This window comes from Loxodonta africana, chromosome 24 (genome assembly GCF_030014295.1).
Source record: "Loxodonta africana isolate mLoxAfr1 chromosome 24, mLoxAfr1.hap2, whole genome shotgun sequence".
Taxonomy (NCBI): domain Eukaryota; kingdom Metazoa; phylum Chordata; class Mammalia; order Proboscidea; family Elephantidae; genus Loxodonta; species Loxodonta africana.
This window is the reverse complement of record NC_087365.1, coordinates 31,696,386-31,716,829: the sequence shown is the minus strand read 5'-3', so window position 1 is coordinate 31,716,829 and position 20,444 is coordinate 31,696,386. Positions and strand designations below refer to the sequence as shown.

The 20,444-nt window shown below is 45.9% G+C and overlaps 1 protein-coding gene across 8 annotated transcripts in view; it reads right to left on the bottom strand.

Annotated features, from left to right (window-relative positions):
- Positions 1-5,575: 5,575 nt before the first annotated feature.
- The window catches only part of ASXL1 (ASXL transcriptional regulator 1), an 87,944-nt gene continuing 73,075 nt past the window's right edge, over positions 5,576-20,444 (bottom strand). For 5 of the 8 annotated variants that reach the window (XM_064275949.1, XM_064275950.1, XM_023550140.2 and 2 more), the window contains 9 exons: positions 15,899-16,019; positions 15,722-15,819; positions 15,010-15,103; positions 14,376-14,528; positions 12,924-13,087; positions 12,719-12,815; positions 11,095-11,200; positions 9,946-10,579; positions 5,576-9,478 (listed from right to left, as the gene is read on the bottom strand). In XM_064275949.1, the coding sequence (XP_064132019.1) occupies positions 6,596-9,478; positions 9,946-10,579; positions 11,095-11,200; positions 12,719-12,815; positions 12,924-13,087; positions 14,376-14,528; positions 15,010-15,103; positions 15,722-15,819; positions 15,899-16,019 (4,350 nt within the window). In that variant the 3' untranslated portion in view covers positions 5,576-6,595. Of the gene's footprint in view, positions 9,479-9,945; positions 10,580-11,094; positions 11,201-12,718; positions 12,816-12,923; positions 13,088-14,375; positions 14,529-14,572; positions 14,796-15,009; positions 15,104-15,721; positions 15,820-15,898; positions 16,020-20,444 lie in introns of those variants that run through there. The other 3 variants (XM_064275952.1, XM_064275954.1, XM_064275955.1) reach the window with 3 other exon arrangements.

Genomic DNA, 20,444 nt, shown 5'->3' with positions numbered 1-20,444 from the left:
CTTCGGGGTCAAGTCACCTGGGATTTAGGGACAACCCAAGAGGTCTTTAGTCCTCTGGTATAATTTAGACATTTCTGGAAAAGCACGAGTCCCACACCTGAGAGAGGTTAAGACTTCCCAGGGCAGGTGGCACAAGCACTTCTTCAGGGCTCCCTGGAGTCAGCCTGGTCATCAGGCATCTCTTCTGGGGAGGGGCAGGGGCTCAACACAGGAAGCATATGGCACTTAAAGCAAACCGTGGATGGCACCAACTTTTAAAGGTGACCCTTTATTACTTAATCAATGGCTTCACCTCTCAATTCTATTTTTACAGATATGCACCTATGCAACTTAACGTGGCTCTTCTAAGCAGGTGAGGACTTCCTCCTCATGCGCTCTATAGAAATTATTTGTGTTCTGTATAGTGAGTTTTTCCAGTAAATGTGGCTTAATATTTTAATTCTTAGAATGTGTCTCCTCTATGTGATGCAACTGGATTCTGTTTTGTTTGCGGAATGACTAGCACAGGCCAACCCCCCTCCCCATCACTTAACAAAGACCAATGAGCTGTTAATCGAGCTGTTATCTCCATGGTATTACTTGCTAAATGCACTGATTTCCTAAGTATGTGGAACCCTTTTTCTTTTGAATCTGTATATCATATATAAGACTGAATCTACTTAATAAACACTGAATAACAAACTGGATGTTTTAATTCCACTGTGTCCTATCAACAGAGGACTGCCAAGTATTACAGTTCTCTTCCTTTCAAATCTAGTTTTCGAGTGAAATTCCTTTCTACTGGTAGACTCCACCTTTCTCTAGTCAGTGCTGGGCACACAGAAAGTCCTTGGTCAATTTTCTTTAACAAACACATCTGTGATGCGGTTTCGGCACGTAGCTCCTTTGGCAGAAGGAAACGAGCCTGGACTGGGTGCTTAGATGGCACCCAACGCTAGGGGAGAGCTTTCCGTGCAGCTCCCTTAGACTTCCAAACCCCATTCATAGAAGAGGCTCGCAGGGGCATGTGCCTGGCCTCAACACAGGGACCGTGCAAGGCCTTAAGGCCAGCTGTCTGACTATAAAACGTGTAGCCTTTCCACTGCCTTCTCCCTAGTGCAGGCTCTTCAATTCAGCTGACTGAAACAAAATTCTTGCAATTATTCCTAGAAACTAATTTGGAAAACTGGGGAAGCCTGCTCCCCAGCTCTGAATGTTCAGTGGTAGACATTCCATTCTATACAAAATCCTGGATCCCACCTTGAAAAAAACAGAAGGAATATGGCTAGGAACAAGCCTGACTGTCACAGCTAAAAACAAACAGTTCTGCTTCTGAGTTAAAAATTAAAGTATAAATTTTACCATTACAATTGTGTGTGTACATATACCCCAGGCAGAGGAGCAGTGGAAAGGGTACAGTCCAACAGGGCTGGGTTTAAGGCCTTGCCTGGTCACTGTGAACTGAAGGCCAGGCACATACCCTGTGAGCCTCTGGTTCCTCATCTGTAAAAAAGGATGAGTACCTACCTTATAACTACATACATGTGTATACACACACACGCATACATGTACATATACACACACACATACATACACACACACACAAGGGTTTGAAAAACTGCTGTATAGTGTGTAATATGGTAGCTGTTTTTAAACCTTTAATTTTTGTGATGGCATAAGAATTTTTTTAATTAAAATGTGCAGTAGCCAGATATGTAAGATAAATAAAGGAGAGGGCCAATAGTGTGAACACCACTGCACCGAGGTAGTGTGCCTGGGGCTAAGATTAATGAAGATATTAGCAGTGAAGGTAACAGCAGGAGATGGCACATCACCTCAGCCTTTCATGTGTGTACAGTTATCAAGGGGAAGCAAATTCTCGGTAATAGCCACAGAAATTCCTTGTCCAACCCAAACTACTACTGTGAGAATCACCGACTAAGGGACCATCAAAACCTCACAACCTGGACCAACATATGGAGGACGTTATACCCACCTCATGCAGACCATGCTAGCCAGCCAGCTGGCACTCACCTCCAAAGAAAATGCTGCAGCTCCACAAGCCAAGATCCGGAGCAGAGAAATCGCAAACAGCACAGCTCTGGTGTGGCCCAGTCTGGCTTCTTTAACTGGGGCTCCAGAACACTGCTGTTAACAGTGTGCACAGGACAGTAGCAAATGGGAACGCCGCCTTAGAACAGTCAGCCGAAATTTGCTATGACAGAACAGGCAAAACCACCTTATTCAACGAGGGAAAGGTGAGAGCACACACAGACTGCACTTTTAAAATAATTGAAAACGCACTAGGGAAGCTTAACAAGTAAGAGGAAACCCAAGATTTCTTCACAAAGTCATCTCTCCCCTCCTTGATTGATCTTTTGTATAAATTCAGTAACATGTTAAGTCAAAAAAAAAAAAAAAAACAAATGCGTTGCCATCGAAGTCGATTCTGACTCATAGTGACCTATAAGACAGAGGAGAACTGCCCCATGGGGTGTCCAAGGAGCGCCTTGGTGGATTCAAACTGCTGACCTTTTGGTTAGCAGCCATTGCTCTTAACCACTACGCCACCAGGGTTTCCACACTTACGTCAGGGGTTCTTAAATGAAGAGCCCCAGCTGCCTACACGGCCCAGGAACCCTTGAAAAGAGCATGCACAATTGTCTGCTTTCTTGGGGGAGAGGGTCCACAGCTTCCACCAGGTTTTCAAAGGAGTCCACAATCCCAGGAAGGTTAAGACCCACCGATACTAGGTAAAGCAGCACTGACAACCACTGTTACTTTTCTTCTAGAGCTTTCATCTACATCTTTTGGTACCTTTACAGATGTTTATTCCAAGCTGTCAAATTGATGCACAGAGATGAGAAAGCATCAGGCACCGTCAATTTTTGGTTTTCATGTAGGATCCTCTAAGGCCACAAATCCCACTGTCCATCACTTCATATGGCGGCCAGGGCCAGCAGATGCTTTGGTCTACCCAGGCCCCTGATGGATGTGCGTGGGCTGATTTATCTAGTGCACACGTGTACATACACATGCTCCTCTCAGGGACTTGCTTCCTCAAAAGCAGGTTGGATATAAAATAAATTGATACCTCACCAGGCCAGTTAAGAGGATATTCTCTCCATATTTTGAAGCATCATGTCCCCATCCTTCAGACCATGAGTAAAATTTGCCTCTTCTGCCAAGTGCTCATTCTCTAAATTCAGGACTCAACAACTGCAGTGAGGGCAAAATCCAGATCTCAATGCAGACCCCATAGCACCTCCTCAGTGCAGTCACACCAGCCACATCTTGACAGCTCCCCTCTGGGGACAGAAGGAAACAGGTGGCAGTGGCTGTAGACTTTGACTGTGATTTCACGTAGCTATTACCGTCCTGGCTTGGTCCAAGCTAGCAGTTGAGTACATCCCCTGTGCCGGGCACTAACCATCTTACAAAGCAGAAAGGAACTATTATCCCCATTCATAGATGGGAAAATTGGCAGAGAGCTCAGGATCACAGAGCTAGTATCTGACAGAGCCTACACTCTCACTCCCTACATTATTCTGTTCTTTGATGAGATGCAATTAGGCCAAACATCAATTTCAAGTGAAATTCAGTTGTCAACATAAGGTCCTGATCCTGGATCATAAAGCAGCCTAAGCTCCTCTAGCCACAAGTGGGCAAATGGGTTCTCTGTCACATGAACCAACAATGGTATATCAACCCTCTAGGCAGTTACGCAGTCATCACAACCACCTAACCATCAATTCCCAAACAGCAGCACTGCTGCTCCAAACAGTGTTATACCACAAATAAAGCTTCAAAAAAACCTGACAGATTTAGTTAATATATATATATGGAAACCCTGGTGGCATAGTGGTTAAGTGCTACAGCTGCTAACCAAAGGGTCAGCACTTCGAATCCGCCAAGCACTCCTTGGAAATTCTATGCGGCAGTTCGACTCTGTCCTATAGGGTCACTGTGAGTCGGAATCAACTCGACGGTACTGGGTTTGGTTTTTGGGGTGTGTGTGTGTATACACACTTTTTTTTGCTTTTGGCTTATATTGCACTCCATATGAGTCGGAATCAACTCGAGGGCAGTGGGTTTTTTTTTTTTTGGATCTTAATCTAAGGCTTACTCAGCTAACACGTGCCCCACCTTCTGCCAGCACCTCCTTCACTGCTGCCTGATGCTATGGAAAGAGATGTGAGGTGTGAGCTCGTGCTTACAGCTTCTCAAGGTCAGCAACTGGTCACCCTCCCCAAAGAAGATAATCAGCCATTAGAAATACATTCAATAACCTCGTCTCCGTTAGGTAGTTAGGCTGAGCCCTGTGGACGGCTGCTAGCTTTGATTTACAAGGGGAAAGAACTCTGTTTTCATTACAGGATTCCTGCTCTCAATACACACAGTGGAAAAGTCCACCAAGTCAAGAGCAGAGCCTAAAGACCAGTAAAGTTGTGAAGTCAATGCTTTTGGATTAACCTCACAAAAGAAGAGCTGTGGCTCACAGAGACAAGAAAATTAGCCGGAATCAGGTGAAGTGAGCCATTGTTTACTCCCGCCAATCCAGTTTCCAACTCCAACCTGACCTCCAACACCTGGAGGGAGGCAACAGAAGATGACTTAAGACCATAAATGCAGGTTGTACAGGTTTATTTTTCCAATACCACAAGAGACATACAAGAGCAGTGCTTTTTCTGGGCAGCCCCGTGGACAAGGCTGTTTCAAACCATACCCTAGTGGCCCCAAGAGTCACAGAAGGAAGAAGAGGTTCAAACAGGCTTAGGCCTCTGCTCCCTGTCTTTGGTAAACAGACTTCTGAAGTTGACAATTTGCAACTGGCTGATACTGCATTTTAAATCACCACTTCATTGCCAACTTCTCATGTTTCAGACAACAGAAGTGCCACATAGGAGTAGATGAAAAAAGAAGAAGGAAAAAAAAAAAAAACAAAAACGACCTTTCAGATGAAATGAGGCTTGCTGGAGTCACACAATTTTATACTTCATACAGGAGCACTCACACACGGAGGCCTAAATTAAACAAGGACTGTCAACTCTGCCAAGTAGAAATAGTAGTAGTAAGGAAGCAGGGTGAGGGAAGACAAGTGCTGGGGTGTCTACTTCCAAAAAGGGTGTTGAGAGGGAGGGGAAGGGAGGAGAGAGGCAGCAGGCATTGCTCTTCCTTCCCACACCTGCTGTAAGGAGTAAATCAAAAAGAGCCATGTGGCCCCTGGAGAACATGGTCCCAGGTACTGCTGACAGATGGCGACCCTGGAGATGGTCTGGAAGGCTTGCCTGGGGGCTGCCCAGGGGCTGCCCAGGGAACTCACCCATGAATCCAGAAGCACTTAACGGCTGGTGGTGGCAGTCATTTCTCACATATGGCAGCAAGCAGTCATTAATGGTTGGAGGCAGGAAAAAAAGATGTGAGAAGCAAAATGAATTTGCTCAGTAGAGTGTGGACAGCTGACCTTGGCCCTGCAGGCTATGGTGGGTCCACACAGTGACCCGGGCTGGGGAGCCAGGCCAACCTGGCAGACCACAAGTCAATCACTACCGTCCCGGTTGGGCAGCACAGCATTCAGTGGCTCTGACAACAGGTGTAGATAAGTAAATGACACCACTTTAATGCAACGTTGCTGAAGACGTAAAATAAGGAAGAGACGTTCATGTTCTCTGTACAATACATCCATTTACAGAATTGGCCAGTACTGTGTACAACATATAAATACATGATAAAACATTAGAGGTGCATAGAGCATACTTACAGAAGCCAAAAAGTTCACTTTATACATCCAAGAATAGAGTTAAAAATATAAAAATAAGAAACACACACTGCTTTGAAATGTAAAATGACTTTCACGTACACAGGTGTGTGGAGATGCCCACTCCCATCAAGTCCAAAGTGACAGGGAGGGTGAGGGTATCAGGTGAAGGAATTCCCCTGCCAAACTTCTGGACATCTGACTTCAAGGTCTACAGATGACATTGCCAGAGGAAAGACACCACCGTTCCCCAGCCCCATTGTCCAGGAAGGTCTATTCAAGGCTCCAAAACATCCTGCGGGTTAGCAGATCATAGTGAAGCTCCAAGTTGGCTTCTGAAGCGGAACCAAAGCTCAAACTGGCTCCAACAACGGGTAAATGACTGAACTGTGACCCAGAGGTCAGCAGCTGCTCCAGCCCCCTGGTGGGCAATGCTGGGAGTTACTTTAACCCTGTCCTGGCCACTTTCCCAAATGAAGCAGCAGAAGGTGGCAGGGAGTGGGCAGTGGAAGACTGACATTTCTGCTCAGTTCAGGTTGGCTGGGTCCTTTGGGGGAGGGCACAACCTTCTTGCTTCTGTTTCAAGTCCCTCTGGGTGTCAGGCAGGCTGCCGTGCTAAATCAGGCTCAGATGTCTGTGTAAAAGTTTGGATTGGCTGGCCTTGGGCAGCCCAATGGGTCACCCCACAGGGTCGATTAAGTGAGGGGCTTTAGCACTGTAAATTTTAAGGTGAGGCAAGGGTGCTCTTGCCTAGAGACAGAGATCATTATATCAATGATATTCTGTATACAGATTTTAGATCAATCATTATCAAAATACACACACTAAATATACAACTTTTCCCATGGCCATAATTTATTATCTTACCACAAGGCACAATACACAGAGCTTTGAGGGTCCAATACAGTCATCGTGACAGAACGCACCACAGCCTTGGCACATGATCATGGCTTTCAGGCTGCACGCACACTGGAGCGAGATGCTTTCCACTGTGCTGCTGTCAGTGAACATCTGCAAGGAGAGTGATGCGCTGTGGCTCGCACCAAAGTTTGCTTTGTGGCTCAGCTGCACCACGCTTCCAGCAAGGCCTTTGGGAAAGCCGGGAGAGCTAGAGGAATAATTAAAGCTGGTGGAACTTAGCTGGAGTTTAGAAAGCTTCCCATAAAATGCCTGCTTGATGCTGAGTTGGGAGGGGATGGAAGAAGGCTCCAGAGGCTGACTGAGCCCTTTCCCAGGCTCTCGGGGTAACTTCCAGAAGGGTAGGTCCATGACAAAGGGCATCCCTTGCAAATGATCCATCAGCTCTAGAGGACTATGGCCAACAGTTTTTCTGTTCTCTGCATTTATCTTGAGTGGGCCCCCTGCAAAAGTCTTCTCAGTCTTGATGCTGCCAGTGGAGGCAGAAGTCGGCTTTGGAGCCCAGTCTTCCCTTGCAGTCTGCACCCCGCCAGACACAGAGCTTTTGCTTGGCCCCAACTTCCTACTGGGAACAACAGAAGGGGCATCGGCAGGTAACGGTTCTGGGTCCACAGGCCTGGGGCACTGAAGGGTTGCAGCCACATTCCTAGAGCCAAAGAGCTTCTTCCCTTGGCCTCCCACACTGTTCTGCTCCCCCAAAGACCGACTTGCTTGGTCTGAACCAAAGGAGATGGCATTTGGAAATGAGAAGCTCGGGGCTCTCGAGGTAGTGAGTGTCCCTGGACTTCTGCCTGGAGCAGCACTGGAGTTACTGCACTGGGACAGGTCCTGGGTTTCCTTCTGATCCTCAAAACTAAAGGAAGAGAATGGCTCTTTGGAATCCATTTCTTCCAGTTTCCCAGAGGAAGCCACCGGACTTGTCACTGGACGTAGGGAGTCTGAACTTGGGACTATCTTGGAAATCTTTTGGGGTGCTCCAGGAGCCTGGGTGGCCTCTAGCCTGGTAAGACCAGTGCTGGCTTCATGAATCTCATGCAGAAGAGGCTCCTTCAAAGCTCTCAAAGAACTGGGGCCACTTTTACCAACTGTGAGGCTGTCTTCTCCAGGACCAGGCAAAGATCCCATCCCCAAGGGGCCACCAGGGCTCTGCTCTTTTTTAAGTGGTAGTTGAAGGGATTCTGGTTTGCTGCCACCATGGGCTGGAGGAAGAACCTTCTCTAGTGGCAAATTACCCTGCAGCAACTGCATCACAAGTGGGTTAGTGGCCTCCACCAAGGATCTGGGCCTGTCCAGGCACACGGGCCTCGGCTGGTACTCGGTACTGGCCAGCAGCAGGGACTCTGGGATCTTTTGGGGGCCCGCACATACACGAGACACCCAGCTCTGAGGAGCAACCATCCCATCTGTCCTTGTAACCAGACCCGGACCACCATTCATTTTGGAGAGTGAGCTGGACTGGTTCCAACTATGTTTTTCATCCTTGTCCACAACTGAGGGTCTCTTGTTCACTGTGGCTTCCCCAGGGTCTGCCTCACTGCTGTCCTCAGTGAGGCTGCCTTCAAAGTCAGAAGCTGTATCTGTGGTTTCACTGTGAGGACTCGGTGCTTCAGACTCACCATTGATTTTAAGCTTTTCAACTGGGACTTGTTTGTAGATGCTGCCTCGAGATGGCACTGCCCAGAGTACAGGAAGGTTGTCAGGAGGATCTAGACCCTCCTCGGTTGTCAACCTCCCAGGCAGGGCAGGTATGTGGGGAGCAGCTGTCTCCCACTCTTCTCCAACCTGTTGCTCAGCAGATGATGTATTTTCTCTAGAGCTGGGGTCAGGTTGTTTCACCACTCCCTTGTCATTCAAAAGGTTGGGCATCCAAGGAGTTACACTGTCAGAAACAAGAGCCTCAGTTTTCAAGTCTTCTTGCCTAGTATTACTTTCCCTCATGGGTGGGCATGAGTTACCAAGTCCTAATTCGTCATCGAATGGTCTGTCCTGCAGGCTATCAGCCAATGACGATCCAGGGGTGGAAACAGGGGTCACATTTACAGGATCCTTCACAGTGGGATTACCGTCTAGAGCCTGGCCAGTGCCTTCTTGCAATACACTATCCCCTAATAGAGACTGGACAGGACCATTCTCTGAGAGAAGAGTGGATCCTCGCTCCTCAGGATCCCTTTCCCAGGAAGTGGCATTAGACCCACATTCAGTTCTAACATCTAGATGCAACACAGGCTGCTCGACCAGTCTCTCAGATACTAGGGTTTTGGAGGACAGTTGGGGCAAGGCCTGGCACGGCTGGACCCCAGTAGGAGCAACAGGGAGTTGGGAGATAATGTCCAGCTCGCTTGTGAGGACATCCAGAATCGGCTGTCGGAGGCAGCTTTCAACCCTTCTGAGAGAAACCAGGTCCTCTCTTCCGGCTCCAGATGCAGTAGTCCCAGCCTGGGAATGCTCTCCATTTAGAGAACAAGACGGCAGTAGTTGTGTTCGCTGTAGATCTGACGCACACTCTCCAGGGGTGCTCGGGGTTCCCCTGGGCTCAGGGTGGCCACAGGCCTCACCACCATCACCACTGCCGCTGCCTCTGCCACCTCCCTCATCGGTGGCCCCGCTGCCACCTCCACCCGGGCCACCCCCCCCTCCGATGGCAGTGGTGGCCGCCTCTCGCTGGGCTCGGGCCTGCAGAGCACGGGCTTTAATGTCTGCGAGGGTCCTGGCACCAGCCCGGCCCCGACTGGAGGGATCCGTGATGGGGACGATGCGGGGGCATATTTGGTAAGCGGGCTGACCTTTAACCACCCAGGGTGGTTTGATACGTGAAAGTTGAATCTGCAAGAAAAAAAATTGGAAAACAGTTTTAAATTGGGTGATCTGACTGAGGATTAAGAACTGTAAAGCAAAACTGGGATTTAAGTAGCTTCGGGATCATGGCCTAGGGAATCAAACAGTTTTCCTAAAACCTGAAACAACCATGGTAAAACGGTTGTCCATAATACCACACCCTTCCGAGAAGAGTCTGCTCAGGGGCTATTACATGCCACACTTCTAAATTTAAGTTCTAAGTTCTGGTGGAACTATGTGAGTCACTATAGCAAATAATCTAACACTACCTAATAAAAGATTAAAAATCCGAAAGGATTTGACCTCTAGAGAGAACTTCAAGGAAAGCTCTCTGTCGCAGACAGCTATCTGCTCCCATATAATTAACACAAAGGCCTACAAAGGGGCTTGAGGAACCCCATGACCCTCAAAGAGAACCTAGCTGCAGGGCAACCTGGAAACCAGCAGCTGCCTACCCGGATGGGCGGGACTCTGGGCTCCTCTTTAGTGGGCTGTGGCTTTTCGGGGTGAACACTTTCAATTGTGTTACGAAAGGACTGACGATCTTCAAGCCGGGGCTTCTTTTCGGGAAAGGACGCAGAGGCCGCCTGCTCAAAGGATTTCCTCTTCTGGTCCTTGGGCTCCTGATCCACAGTCTCCTGAGGCAAGCTGGGAATTCTGTCTGGAGCTGAAGAGGCACATGCCAAGTCATCTGGCTCGGTCTGGATTCGAGAAGCCGCAGATTCAGCTGGGAATTCGGGACCCTCTGGGCCGGGTGCTGGAGAGGACATGCCTGGCAGGTGGGGATTGCTCACCCCCGCCGAGTCGGCCTTAGCCTCTCCATCCTTGTAGAGTGGCATGTCTGGCGCCACAGATTTCACGTCCTTAGCAGCCCCTGCTGGTTCCGGCTCCTGTTTTTTGTATAGGTTCCGTCTGGCTCTGGTTCGGAGATCTGGCCGAGATCGTTTCTTGAAATGCCCATCGCGCTGCCGGGTAGCCAGACTGCGCTGTGGCCTTGCCGATTCTCCTGGGACACGTAAGTTACTCTTGATTTCAGCCTCCTCCTGGCCCAAGTTCTGCTGCAGTGACTCTTCTTTGGTCAAACCCAACCTGAAACCAAACCCACACCATCAGTTACAGACCAGAGGAGGCATGTCTACCACATTTTTACGCAAATAATGTTCACCTTCTACTTTTGTTTGCCAACTACTCCCTCCGCCCATGCGGTATTTTCAAAGCTCACTATGCTAAATTTTTTTTTTTTTTTTAACAACAATATGTTAAAAAAAAAAAAAAATTGGCATAGCAGTGCTTCTGAAAATACCTCGCGGGGGCAGGGAGCGGTTGGCAAACAAATATTGAAGTCGTGTGTTATCTGTGTAAAATACAGTATTTTATTTCTATGAATAATATGCACTCAGGTAGGTATCTCTAGAACACAACAAACACAAAATAAAACTGCACAGAAAAATGTATGTTAGCTTCACTACAAATGGCATTAATCAAAATGATCTGAGTGACTGAAATCTCCACCTTACTGTCCAACACGTAAGTATGCACTACTTTAAGACCAGCTGCCTCAACGCCCCCAAAAGCCCACCAGGACTCAGCACCAAGTGCCTTACTTCTGTCCGTAATAGTCTTCGAAGAATTTTTCTTTCCATTGCTCCACCTTCTTTTCCTTCTCCATTTCCTGTCGTATCCTGACTTGCATCTCATGAGTGAATTCACCTAGAGAGCAATAAACCTTTCGTAGTGAGTGCATTCATGATATTAACATCCACCTGATGAACAACTGAACCTTCTGATTCTACCACATCAGGAGTTTTCAAAGTACCTGTGACTTTGGAACTATTTTTTAAACTCTATCTTCTTCATGCTTGCCCCTGTCTCCTCTAGGGGCCCTCTCACAGCATGCTTGTACTCAGGACAGAGCTAACATGCCTACTATATGAAAGAGTTACTCTTCCCTAGAATAATCAGCCAGTCATTCAATAGCAAGTAACATTTTGTTTTTTTAAAAACATTCTTACTCCCTATGCAGAAAAGAAGTTACTCAACACAGCAGGCTTAACTGCTTATCTTCAGAAAGAAGGCCTGCTTACAAGGTTGGTTCTTGGCTGCCACTCCGGAACCTGGGTTTTGGGAGGGTTCCCTTCCATCTGCAACTGACAAGAGTGGTTCACTGTGCCTAAACTGTTTATGCAAACAGTATGGTTTATGCCAAATACCTGCTTTCGAAAGCCTGGAATTTGGTTACATGCCAGGCAGGTTACCTGCATGGTCCTCCCCCCAGTAAAGACCCTAATAAATTTCCCTGGTAGGTTAACACTTCACATGTTGTCACAACTCGTTGCTGGGGGAATTGAGTGTGCCATGTGTGACTTCACTGGAAATTTATGCAGGTCTCCTTAGAAGCAAGGATGGCGAGACTTCATCTCATGTACTTTGGGCATGTTATCAGGAAGGACCAGTCCCTGGAGAAGGACATCATGCTTGGTAAAGTGGAAGGTCAGTGAACAAGAGGAAAAGCCTCAACAAGGTGGACTGACACAGTGGCTGCACCAATGAGCTCAAACACAGCAACGATTGTAAGGATGGCGTAGAACCAGGCAGTGTTTCATTCTGTTGTATGCAGGGTCACTATGAGTTGGAACTGGCTCGACGGCATCTAACAACAACCACCCCCAGATTTTGCCCCATGTGCCTTTTCCCCTTGGCTGATTTTGCTTTGTATCCTTTTTTCTGTAATAAATCATAGCTTTGAGTACAACTATATGCTGGGTTCTGTGAGTCCTCCTAGCAAATCACTGACCCTGGGGGGTGGTCTTGGGACCCCCACAAAACTACGAGAAGCTAACAATCACACCAGGTGGCAATGCTTTAAAAAGAGCATGATGAAGCACAACAAGTCGCTGCCACAGTGCACCGTCTTCCCCCATGCAGACATGATAATGCAGAGTTTTCATGATGGAGAGGACACAGGATGGAGATACACACACAATCTATTCAGAGGAACAGTCACTAATCAAATACGCTACACCTTCTTTAGGATCAGAGCTATGTGGTACATTAGCACTCCCCACATTCACCAGTATTGTGAGGACAGCCTACCTTGTACTAAATATCCCTTAGAGACAAGAAGGAGATCAGTGAAGAACGACTGCTTGGTTTTTCAGTAGCAGAGGCACGTAACACCACACATGGCAGGTGCATCGCGAGCTCCCTGAGATGATGAAGTCTACCTACCGTCAGCCAGGCGTTCCCGCCAGCTCTGAGCTGCATGGGTGAAAAACTCATTATTCAGTGCACTGCTACTGAGACGCAATAGGCCATCTGTCCCCACCTAGAGGGAGCAAGGCAAAAAAAAAAAAAAAAAAGAAGAAGAAAATGAAACTTAGAAAGAGAACAGAAGCCCACCCAGAGAGACAAAGAAGAGGCCGCCCGTCTGTACCTGTCTGTCCACTTCAGGTAGGAGGAAGAGGAGCTGCTGCTGGAAGTGAGACGGCAGGGCATGGAAAGTCCGAGTATTGATCAGGGCACGGAGGTTGGTGTTGACAAGAATTGACCCAGGTGTTTCAAAATCTATCTCCTCCCCTCTGTTGCGTTTCATTTGACCTGTGATTTTTGAAGCAGTAAGAAGCAAGATATAGGTTTTCATCTCCTTAAAGCAAAAAAAAAAAAAAAGCAAATGCCAACTGAGAAAAACTCTGGTGCCGGCACCATGTTACCCAGGTTTATCTGCATATCGTCTACTCAATCTTCCAGTTCACCCTCATTTGTATTTTATCATCTTTCTTTCCAGGTTATTGACATTACCATCAAACCTAGGACACAACTGGGCTTGTATTCTCTCAAAAACTGTACCAGGCTGTGTCACAGCCTGAAGAGGACTCTCTTCCCATGAAAAACCAGGCTGGGACAGGCTCTCAGCTTCCCTTTGAAGCTGGAGAACAGTCTCCACAAAGCTCAAATGGAGAAATGATGGAAGTTGTCTAAAAGCAAATCTAGTTAGTATACTACAGAAAAATCTACAGAAGCCTTCTGTGAAAGGGCTGAAGATACATGCTCTACATGCAGAAATGACTAAGGGTTGTTCAAAGCCAACTGAAATGTCAATACCTTTCACAGAAGCCTAAGCAAGTGTTACTCTGACTTGATACCACTAAGACTAGAGACCCATCAGACCCTACCCTGAGCACTGCTGATTAGTTGGAAAAGCAGCACAAAAGCAAACTTAGTTCTCACTTGGATAATAGTTTATTCTAATTTTCAGAAGCCAAGTCTAATATTAAGCTACTCTTAATGTGGATTATCTACAAAAACAGAACAAACCCGTGTATGGCCTGTAAGAAATAAATCCTGAAGAGCGAAGAGGATACTTGCCTTGCATTAGTCCTACTTTGGTGGGGGGGAAGCGGCTATATAGCACTACTCAATTTGTATGCATCCCCAAAATTCAACCTATGTTTCCACTCAGCATACTAACTAGGTTGAAAAATAGGAAATTCTGAAAGAAACTACAGATGTTGAGAACAAATGTGGCAGGACACTATCAAAGAAAGAAAACGGATGCTGGAATTCTTGGCTGAGAAGCTCACAAGTGATTTTCCCTCACTCAAACACTTACTAAGCAGTACCAAGCCAGGTACCAGGCTAGGCCCTTAGAGGGATATACAAGGACTAATGTGGCACCATCTCTGTCCACAAGGAGCACTCTCAGTCTAGCAGAAAACATCTATACATAAAATAAGCAAAACACAAGGTAAAACAAAAAAATAGAGGGCCACCCAAGAAGTGAAAGTAAATTGGTAAAGGAACTAGAACAGAAGATATCATCATCCCACTAGGCTAGGCCTGCAGAGTCCCCCTTTACAGGTAGAGAAATGAGTGCCAAGCCACTCACCTGTGGCCGGCTTCCGGAAGCCTCTCAGGAGCGGGGCAGGGTCCCGGGTGACCTCGGCCTGGCCACGAATAGCAGCGCTGCCCAGGGCCAGAGAGCCGCTGCTGCTGCTGGATGGGCTGCCGCTCTCGCCATCAGCATGGCGGCCTGAGAACCCTGAAGGCACAGCATTCCACTGGTCAAAAGTATCACACGCCACACCCATAGCTCTCAGATAAGCTTACTTCTCCCAGTTCTTCCTGAGATGCTGCTAGCAATACTGGGTGCTTCTATATCCCAGCCTTGGGCTATCAGAAATCACCACTTTATGGTCTGGCTTTAAAGTATCACCTTAAGAATGTCAAACCACCATCTTACATTTGTACAGCACTCCACTGTTTACAAAGCATTTGCACACTCCTTCATCAGATCCTCACGACCACCCTGAGAGGCAAAGAGGGACAAACAGCAGAGCCCATTACTAGGATCTAAGTCAGGTCTCACCACCACAGCATGCTGCCTTCCAGAGGATAGGTCTCCTGACTCTGTGGCTAAATAGCTCTACTGGCATCTCACTACCTAGGCCAGAAATCGCTCACAGAGGGAGGAAGGTACAAGACCTGAGGAAGAGGCAGCATAATCCTAAGTTTATACATACCTGATGCAGATTCCACGTGGGCCCCGTTTACCTTCAGAGGAGTCAGGACAACTCGAGGCAACATCACCCCAGTCTTTTTCTTTTGCTTGTTTGCCTATATTCCAAGAGGGAATGACAAAAGAGCCTGAAGTCATCTGCAGGGCCACAACAGGACTCCTTCTTGAATATATATACCTCTCCCAGTCTCTTGTGAAAAAGAGTTTGCCTTCAAACAGACCAGCAGGTAATGCTAACAGCAGCCCAGGCTAACACGCTGGCCGCTGTGCCAAGCACTTTACATGCAACATCTCTTCTTCCCATCTTCATCTCAAGCTGAAAAGAACATACTGTCTCACATTTTACAGATAGGTAATTTGCCCAAGGTCCCAAAGCTAGTAAGCGACAGGGCCGTAACTCAAACTGAGGTCTCTCTGACTTCCGAGCTCATGTTCTCACCACTCTGCACTGTACTATACTCCTCCCTTAGGTGTCCCAGTGTTTATTACAGGGATGAACAAAGTCATCCAGCCACAGCAGAGACAAAAAACAAATTGTTCTGTTCTACCATCCACCTTTTCCTATGGCCCTCTTTTAAATGGTATTAACAGGTGGAGACCAAACTTATTTTCTCCATTCTTCAAACATGTCCAGTTAACTGGGGGAGGAGGAAGAATCCTGCCTCGTGCCTGCCCTCATTCGTCCTCCCTGCCTAGTCACCAACTCTCCTCCCCACCTGAGAGGACACTCTGTAGATATCCCTGGGATTGGAAAGAGGCCGACTCTGAGATTCTGTAGAACAGGAAGCATTTGAAGATGTTTCATCGAGAGACACTGGAAGAGAGGAAAATAATAAAGGTGAGTCCCTAGGGAATGCTGGTGGCTCCTCACCCATACTGTCAAGGGTACTTACCATCATTTTCACCACTCACAGTGCTAGCTTCATTAGACCCACAGCTCTCCACGTCAGCTGTGTCCTCTGGCTCCTCTGCCTCCACCGCAGCTGGACTGCGAGACCACTGCAGGGCATCCTTCTGTGACAGCAAGGCACAACCCAGGTGAACAAACCCATCAATCCTATACGCACACTGTTGATGTATGCAGTCGAGTAGATTCTGACTCACGGCGACCTGACACAGCAGAGCAGAACTGCTCCACTGATTTCCTAGGTTGTAACCTTTGAGTCAGAATTGACTTGACAGCACCGGGGTTGGGTTGAAACCTTTACGAGAAAAGATCGCCCTGGTCTTTTTTCCCATGAAGAAGCTGATGGGTTCAAACTTATCAACATTTCAATTAGCAGCCGAGTGCTTAACCACTGTGCCACTAGGGATCCTCTATAAGCACCTTTATCATTTTTAATTTTGTATACTTTCAGAGAAGGGGGATTCAGAATGTTGATATCCTTTCTAACTGACCTTTTTCTCAGCAAGTTCTTTTCATACACACATCATTAAGAAAGATATAATTTCACTCTTAGGTATATACCCAAAAGACTTGAAAGCAGAAAGAGACTTGCACGCCAATGTTCACTGCCTCACTATTCACAAAATCCAAATGGTGGAAACAACCTAAATGTCCATCCACAGATGAATGGATAAATAAAACGTGATATATACACACAACGGAATACTGTTCGGCCAGCGGGAAAAATGAAGTCTTGATACATGCTACAATCTGGATGGAGCTGGAGGGCATGCTGAGTGAAATACGTCAATCATAAAATGACAAATGTCGTATGACCTCTCTCATATAAAAACACAAGAAATGTCACATGTACAGAGACCAAAGTTTATTAGTGGTTACCAGGAGTGGGAGGGAGAAAAACGGAGTTAACAGTAATGGAAAAAGTTGAATTGGCAAAAGTTGTGTGATAGATGTATTTACGATAATGACCACAAAAAAAAAGTAGCTGCTGAGGTTGCTTATGTATAACCAAACACCTCATGGAATTTGGTTCCTTCATTCGGAGGTTTAGGGTCATGGTTTCGTGGGACATCCCAGTTAACTGGCCTAATAACATGTTTAGTGCTTCTGTTCTACCTCCTAATTCTGTGGATAGTGCGTTTGGTTTTAAAAGCTTGCGAGCAGCCATCTAAGGCACAATAATTGGTCTCTATTCACCTGGAGGAAACCTTGGTAGCATAGTGGTTAAGAGCTATGGCTGCTAACCAAAAGGTTGGCAGTTTGAATCCACCAGCTGCTCCTTAGAAACCCTATGGAGGCAGTTCTACTCTGTCCTATAGGGTCGCTGTGAGTCGGCATCGACTCTACGGCAAAAGGTTAATGGGTTAACAGTTGTTCACCTGGACCAACAGAGGAAGAAGGAGAGTCAGGAATGGGAGGAGGGAATGGAATGTGTGGCTAATTGCCTCCATGAACAACTGCCTCCTTTGTCACAGATCAGAATTGGATGGTGCCTGGCCACCATTACTGAACATTCTGATCAAAGATTCCATAAAAGAATTCTGATCAAAAGGGGGGAAATGTAGAACAGAATTTCATATTCTCATGGACGACAGACTTTCTGGAGCCACGGAGGGTAGACAGGCCCATCAAACTACTCCCCTGAAATAATCTTCAAACCTCAAACCAAAAATACCCCCTGAAGTTATCTTAAAGCCAAACAATAATTTAGCTTAACTAGTAAAAAAAAAGGTCTGCCTTGAGCATTTATGCTCTTTTAAAAACTAGCTATACGGCATAGAATTGACAACAGCAACTTGGAAGACTATATAGGAATCTTAGGGGGCAGTGAGTTTATGTTAATGAGGGAGGGTGAGAATGGCTGCAGGCCTTGAAGAATGCAGTCAGTGTCACTAAACTGTACATGCAGGAACTGTGGGACTGGTGTATGTTTTGCTGTGTACTGCTGTGTATATTCTCAACAACGAAATTTAGAAAATTATTATAAAGATGTAATTTTGTATTCATTCATTCATTATCTGCGGGGTACCTCCTATAAGCTACAAGGAGCTCTAGTGCTGCAGTGGTTAAGTGCTCTACTGCTAACCCAAATGTCGGCAGTTCGAACCCACCAGCTGCTCTGCAGGAGAAAGAAGTGGCAGTCTGCTTCCGTGAAAGATTTACAGCCTTGGAAACCACATTGGGCACCTCTACTTTGCCCTATAGGAATCAACTCAACAGCAATGGGTTTTATTTTTTGGTTTTCCTATAAGCTTTATACCATGCTAGTTCTGGGGGTGGGGAGGGGGAGGAGCAAAGAGGGGGAATCAGGGCTCTGCTGTCAAGGAGCTCAATTAAAAAGGTGAGAAAATCAAAATGAATACAGTAGAAAATACAATTTCTATCTAGAGATATATCCAGAGCTTCAGCAGCTGAGAAGAAAGGGCACCTGACTCACTGAGTTGGGAGAAAAAGGGCAGGGGTACAAACGGTGTTGGGGGTGTGAGCCCAAGGCTTCCAAGGGGATGTGCTACTTGAACTAAGTTCTAAAAGTAGTTACTAGGCAGATGGGTTGGCAGTGGGGAGAGAGGAGGGGGTTCTAGATAGTGGGATGAGCAAATGTGAAAGAACATTTCAAACTCAGGGAAGCTGTAATTTGTTAAGGGTGTGGGGAGCTGGGTAAGTGAGAAGGCGAGAGAGACAGAGCAAGAAGGCAAATAATAAGACACTACGCTAAGAGATTTTTGTTGTTTTGGAATCTCTGAAGGATATTAACCAGGAGAATGATCTGAGTTTTAAGAATTTCATTCTGGCAACCATGGGAAGCCTGGAGGCAGGGAGAAGAGTTAGACTACCACAGAAGTCCAACAAAAAAATGCTGAAGACCTAAGCTAAGGTATTGGCAAATGAGGCTATAGTGTAGAGCAAAGCTCCACCCAAATTTCATCACATAACAAAAGCTTCTTCCAATAGGCCCTGCTGTACAGTCTCAAAATTAAACCCTATTCATTTCCAAGGAGTTGCCTTATGCCTTGAAACAAGGAAGGAGTATGAGTGAATATTGGAGGTTGGAAGAAGGAAGAGCAGAGATAAGGGGGGGAGGGGGTAAGTCTTCTAGAATAAAAGTGTGTGAAGAAAAGTAGATAAATCATGCTTCTACCTTTTAAAATCTTACTCATCAATTTTAAGGCTCCCTTGAATCACTATATATTGTTTTCATTAGTTTTTTTTTTTTTTTTTTCATTAATTCAAGCTAAAACCATACTGACTTAAAAAAGAAAACGGTTTTTAGGTCCTTGTCTTTTTTCCCTATTGGCCTTAAGTGCTCCTCAGGAAAAAAAAAGTAAAGTGTATTTTCAGTATTAATCCTGCAATCATGTTTACTGACTCCCATCTTCTTGGAATGATGAAACAAATTTAATCTCTGACTCTCACAGGCAGACGAAGATAAAGCACTCATTAGCAAACAGAAGAAATCTATTACATTGGCAAACCTGACCCAAAAACTTCAGTCCTGGAAAGAATGTGGGAAAATCATGAACCTGATGCTGAAAGAGTATAATGGTGGTAAGAGTGAAAACAGTATCAACAGTTCATATGCTGCCAGTGGAAGAGTAAACTGTTAGCAAAATCTAAAAAATGTAAATGCCTTTCAACCTAACACTTCCATTTCTAAGACTTACACAAAACATAAAAAGCACTAACCCTCATAAAGGAAAAAACTGATCAATTGTACTACATTAAAATTAAGAAATTTTCTTCAAAAGGGGAAGCTACCTACAGAGTAGAAGATATTTGCAACTCATACAACCAAGGAGGAGCTTGTACCTAGACTACATAAATCAGTAACAAAAAGGCAACCCAGAAGAAAAATAGATAAAAGATATGAATTAGGTGCTACACAAAAGAGGATATTCAAATGGGCTAAGAGACATATGAAAAGGTATTTAACCTAACAACCGTTTGAGAATATAGTCTGGCACCATCTGGTACAGTAGCAGATACATTCTGTGACCCAGTAATTTCATTCCTAGGTTTCGATTCCCTAGAGAAATACATGTATATACACATTAGAAAGCCTATCAAGAATGTTCATGGCAGCATCATTCCTAAGAGGCACCCAACTATAAACAACCAAGTGTCCATCAACAGAATAATAAATAAATAACTGGTAGTATATCCATGAATGGACTATTATACAGCGGTAATAAAAATGAATGAATAAAGGTACTCACAGTATGGGTGAACCTTAAAAGCAAAATGCTGAATGAAGAAAGCTAGACACAAAAGACTGAAATGATCCCATTTGTTAAGAAGTTCAAAACAGGCAAAACTAAATTACAGTGCTAGGAACGCAAACGCAGATAGAAAATGATAAAGAAAACGGCTTCCATAAAGTCAGGATAGTAGGTACCTTTAGTGGAAAGAAAGGAGATGTGACTGGGAAGGGGTATGAAAGGGAATCCTGGCTGACAGCCATGTTCTACATGTCTTGACCTTGGTGACAGTTACAAGGGAGTTCATTTTCTAATAGTTCATTAAGCTGCACATTT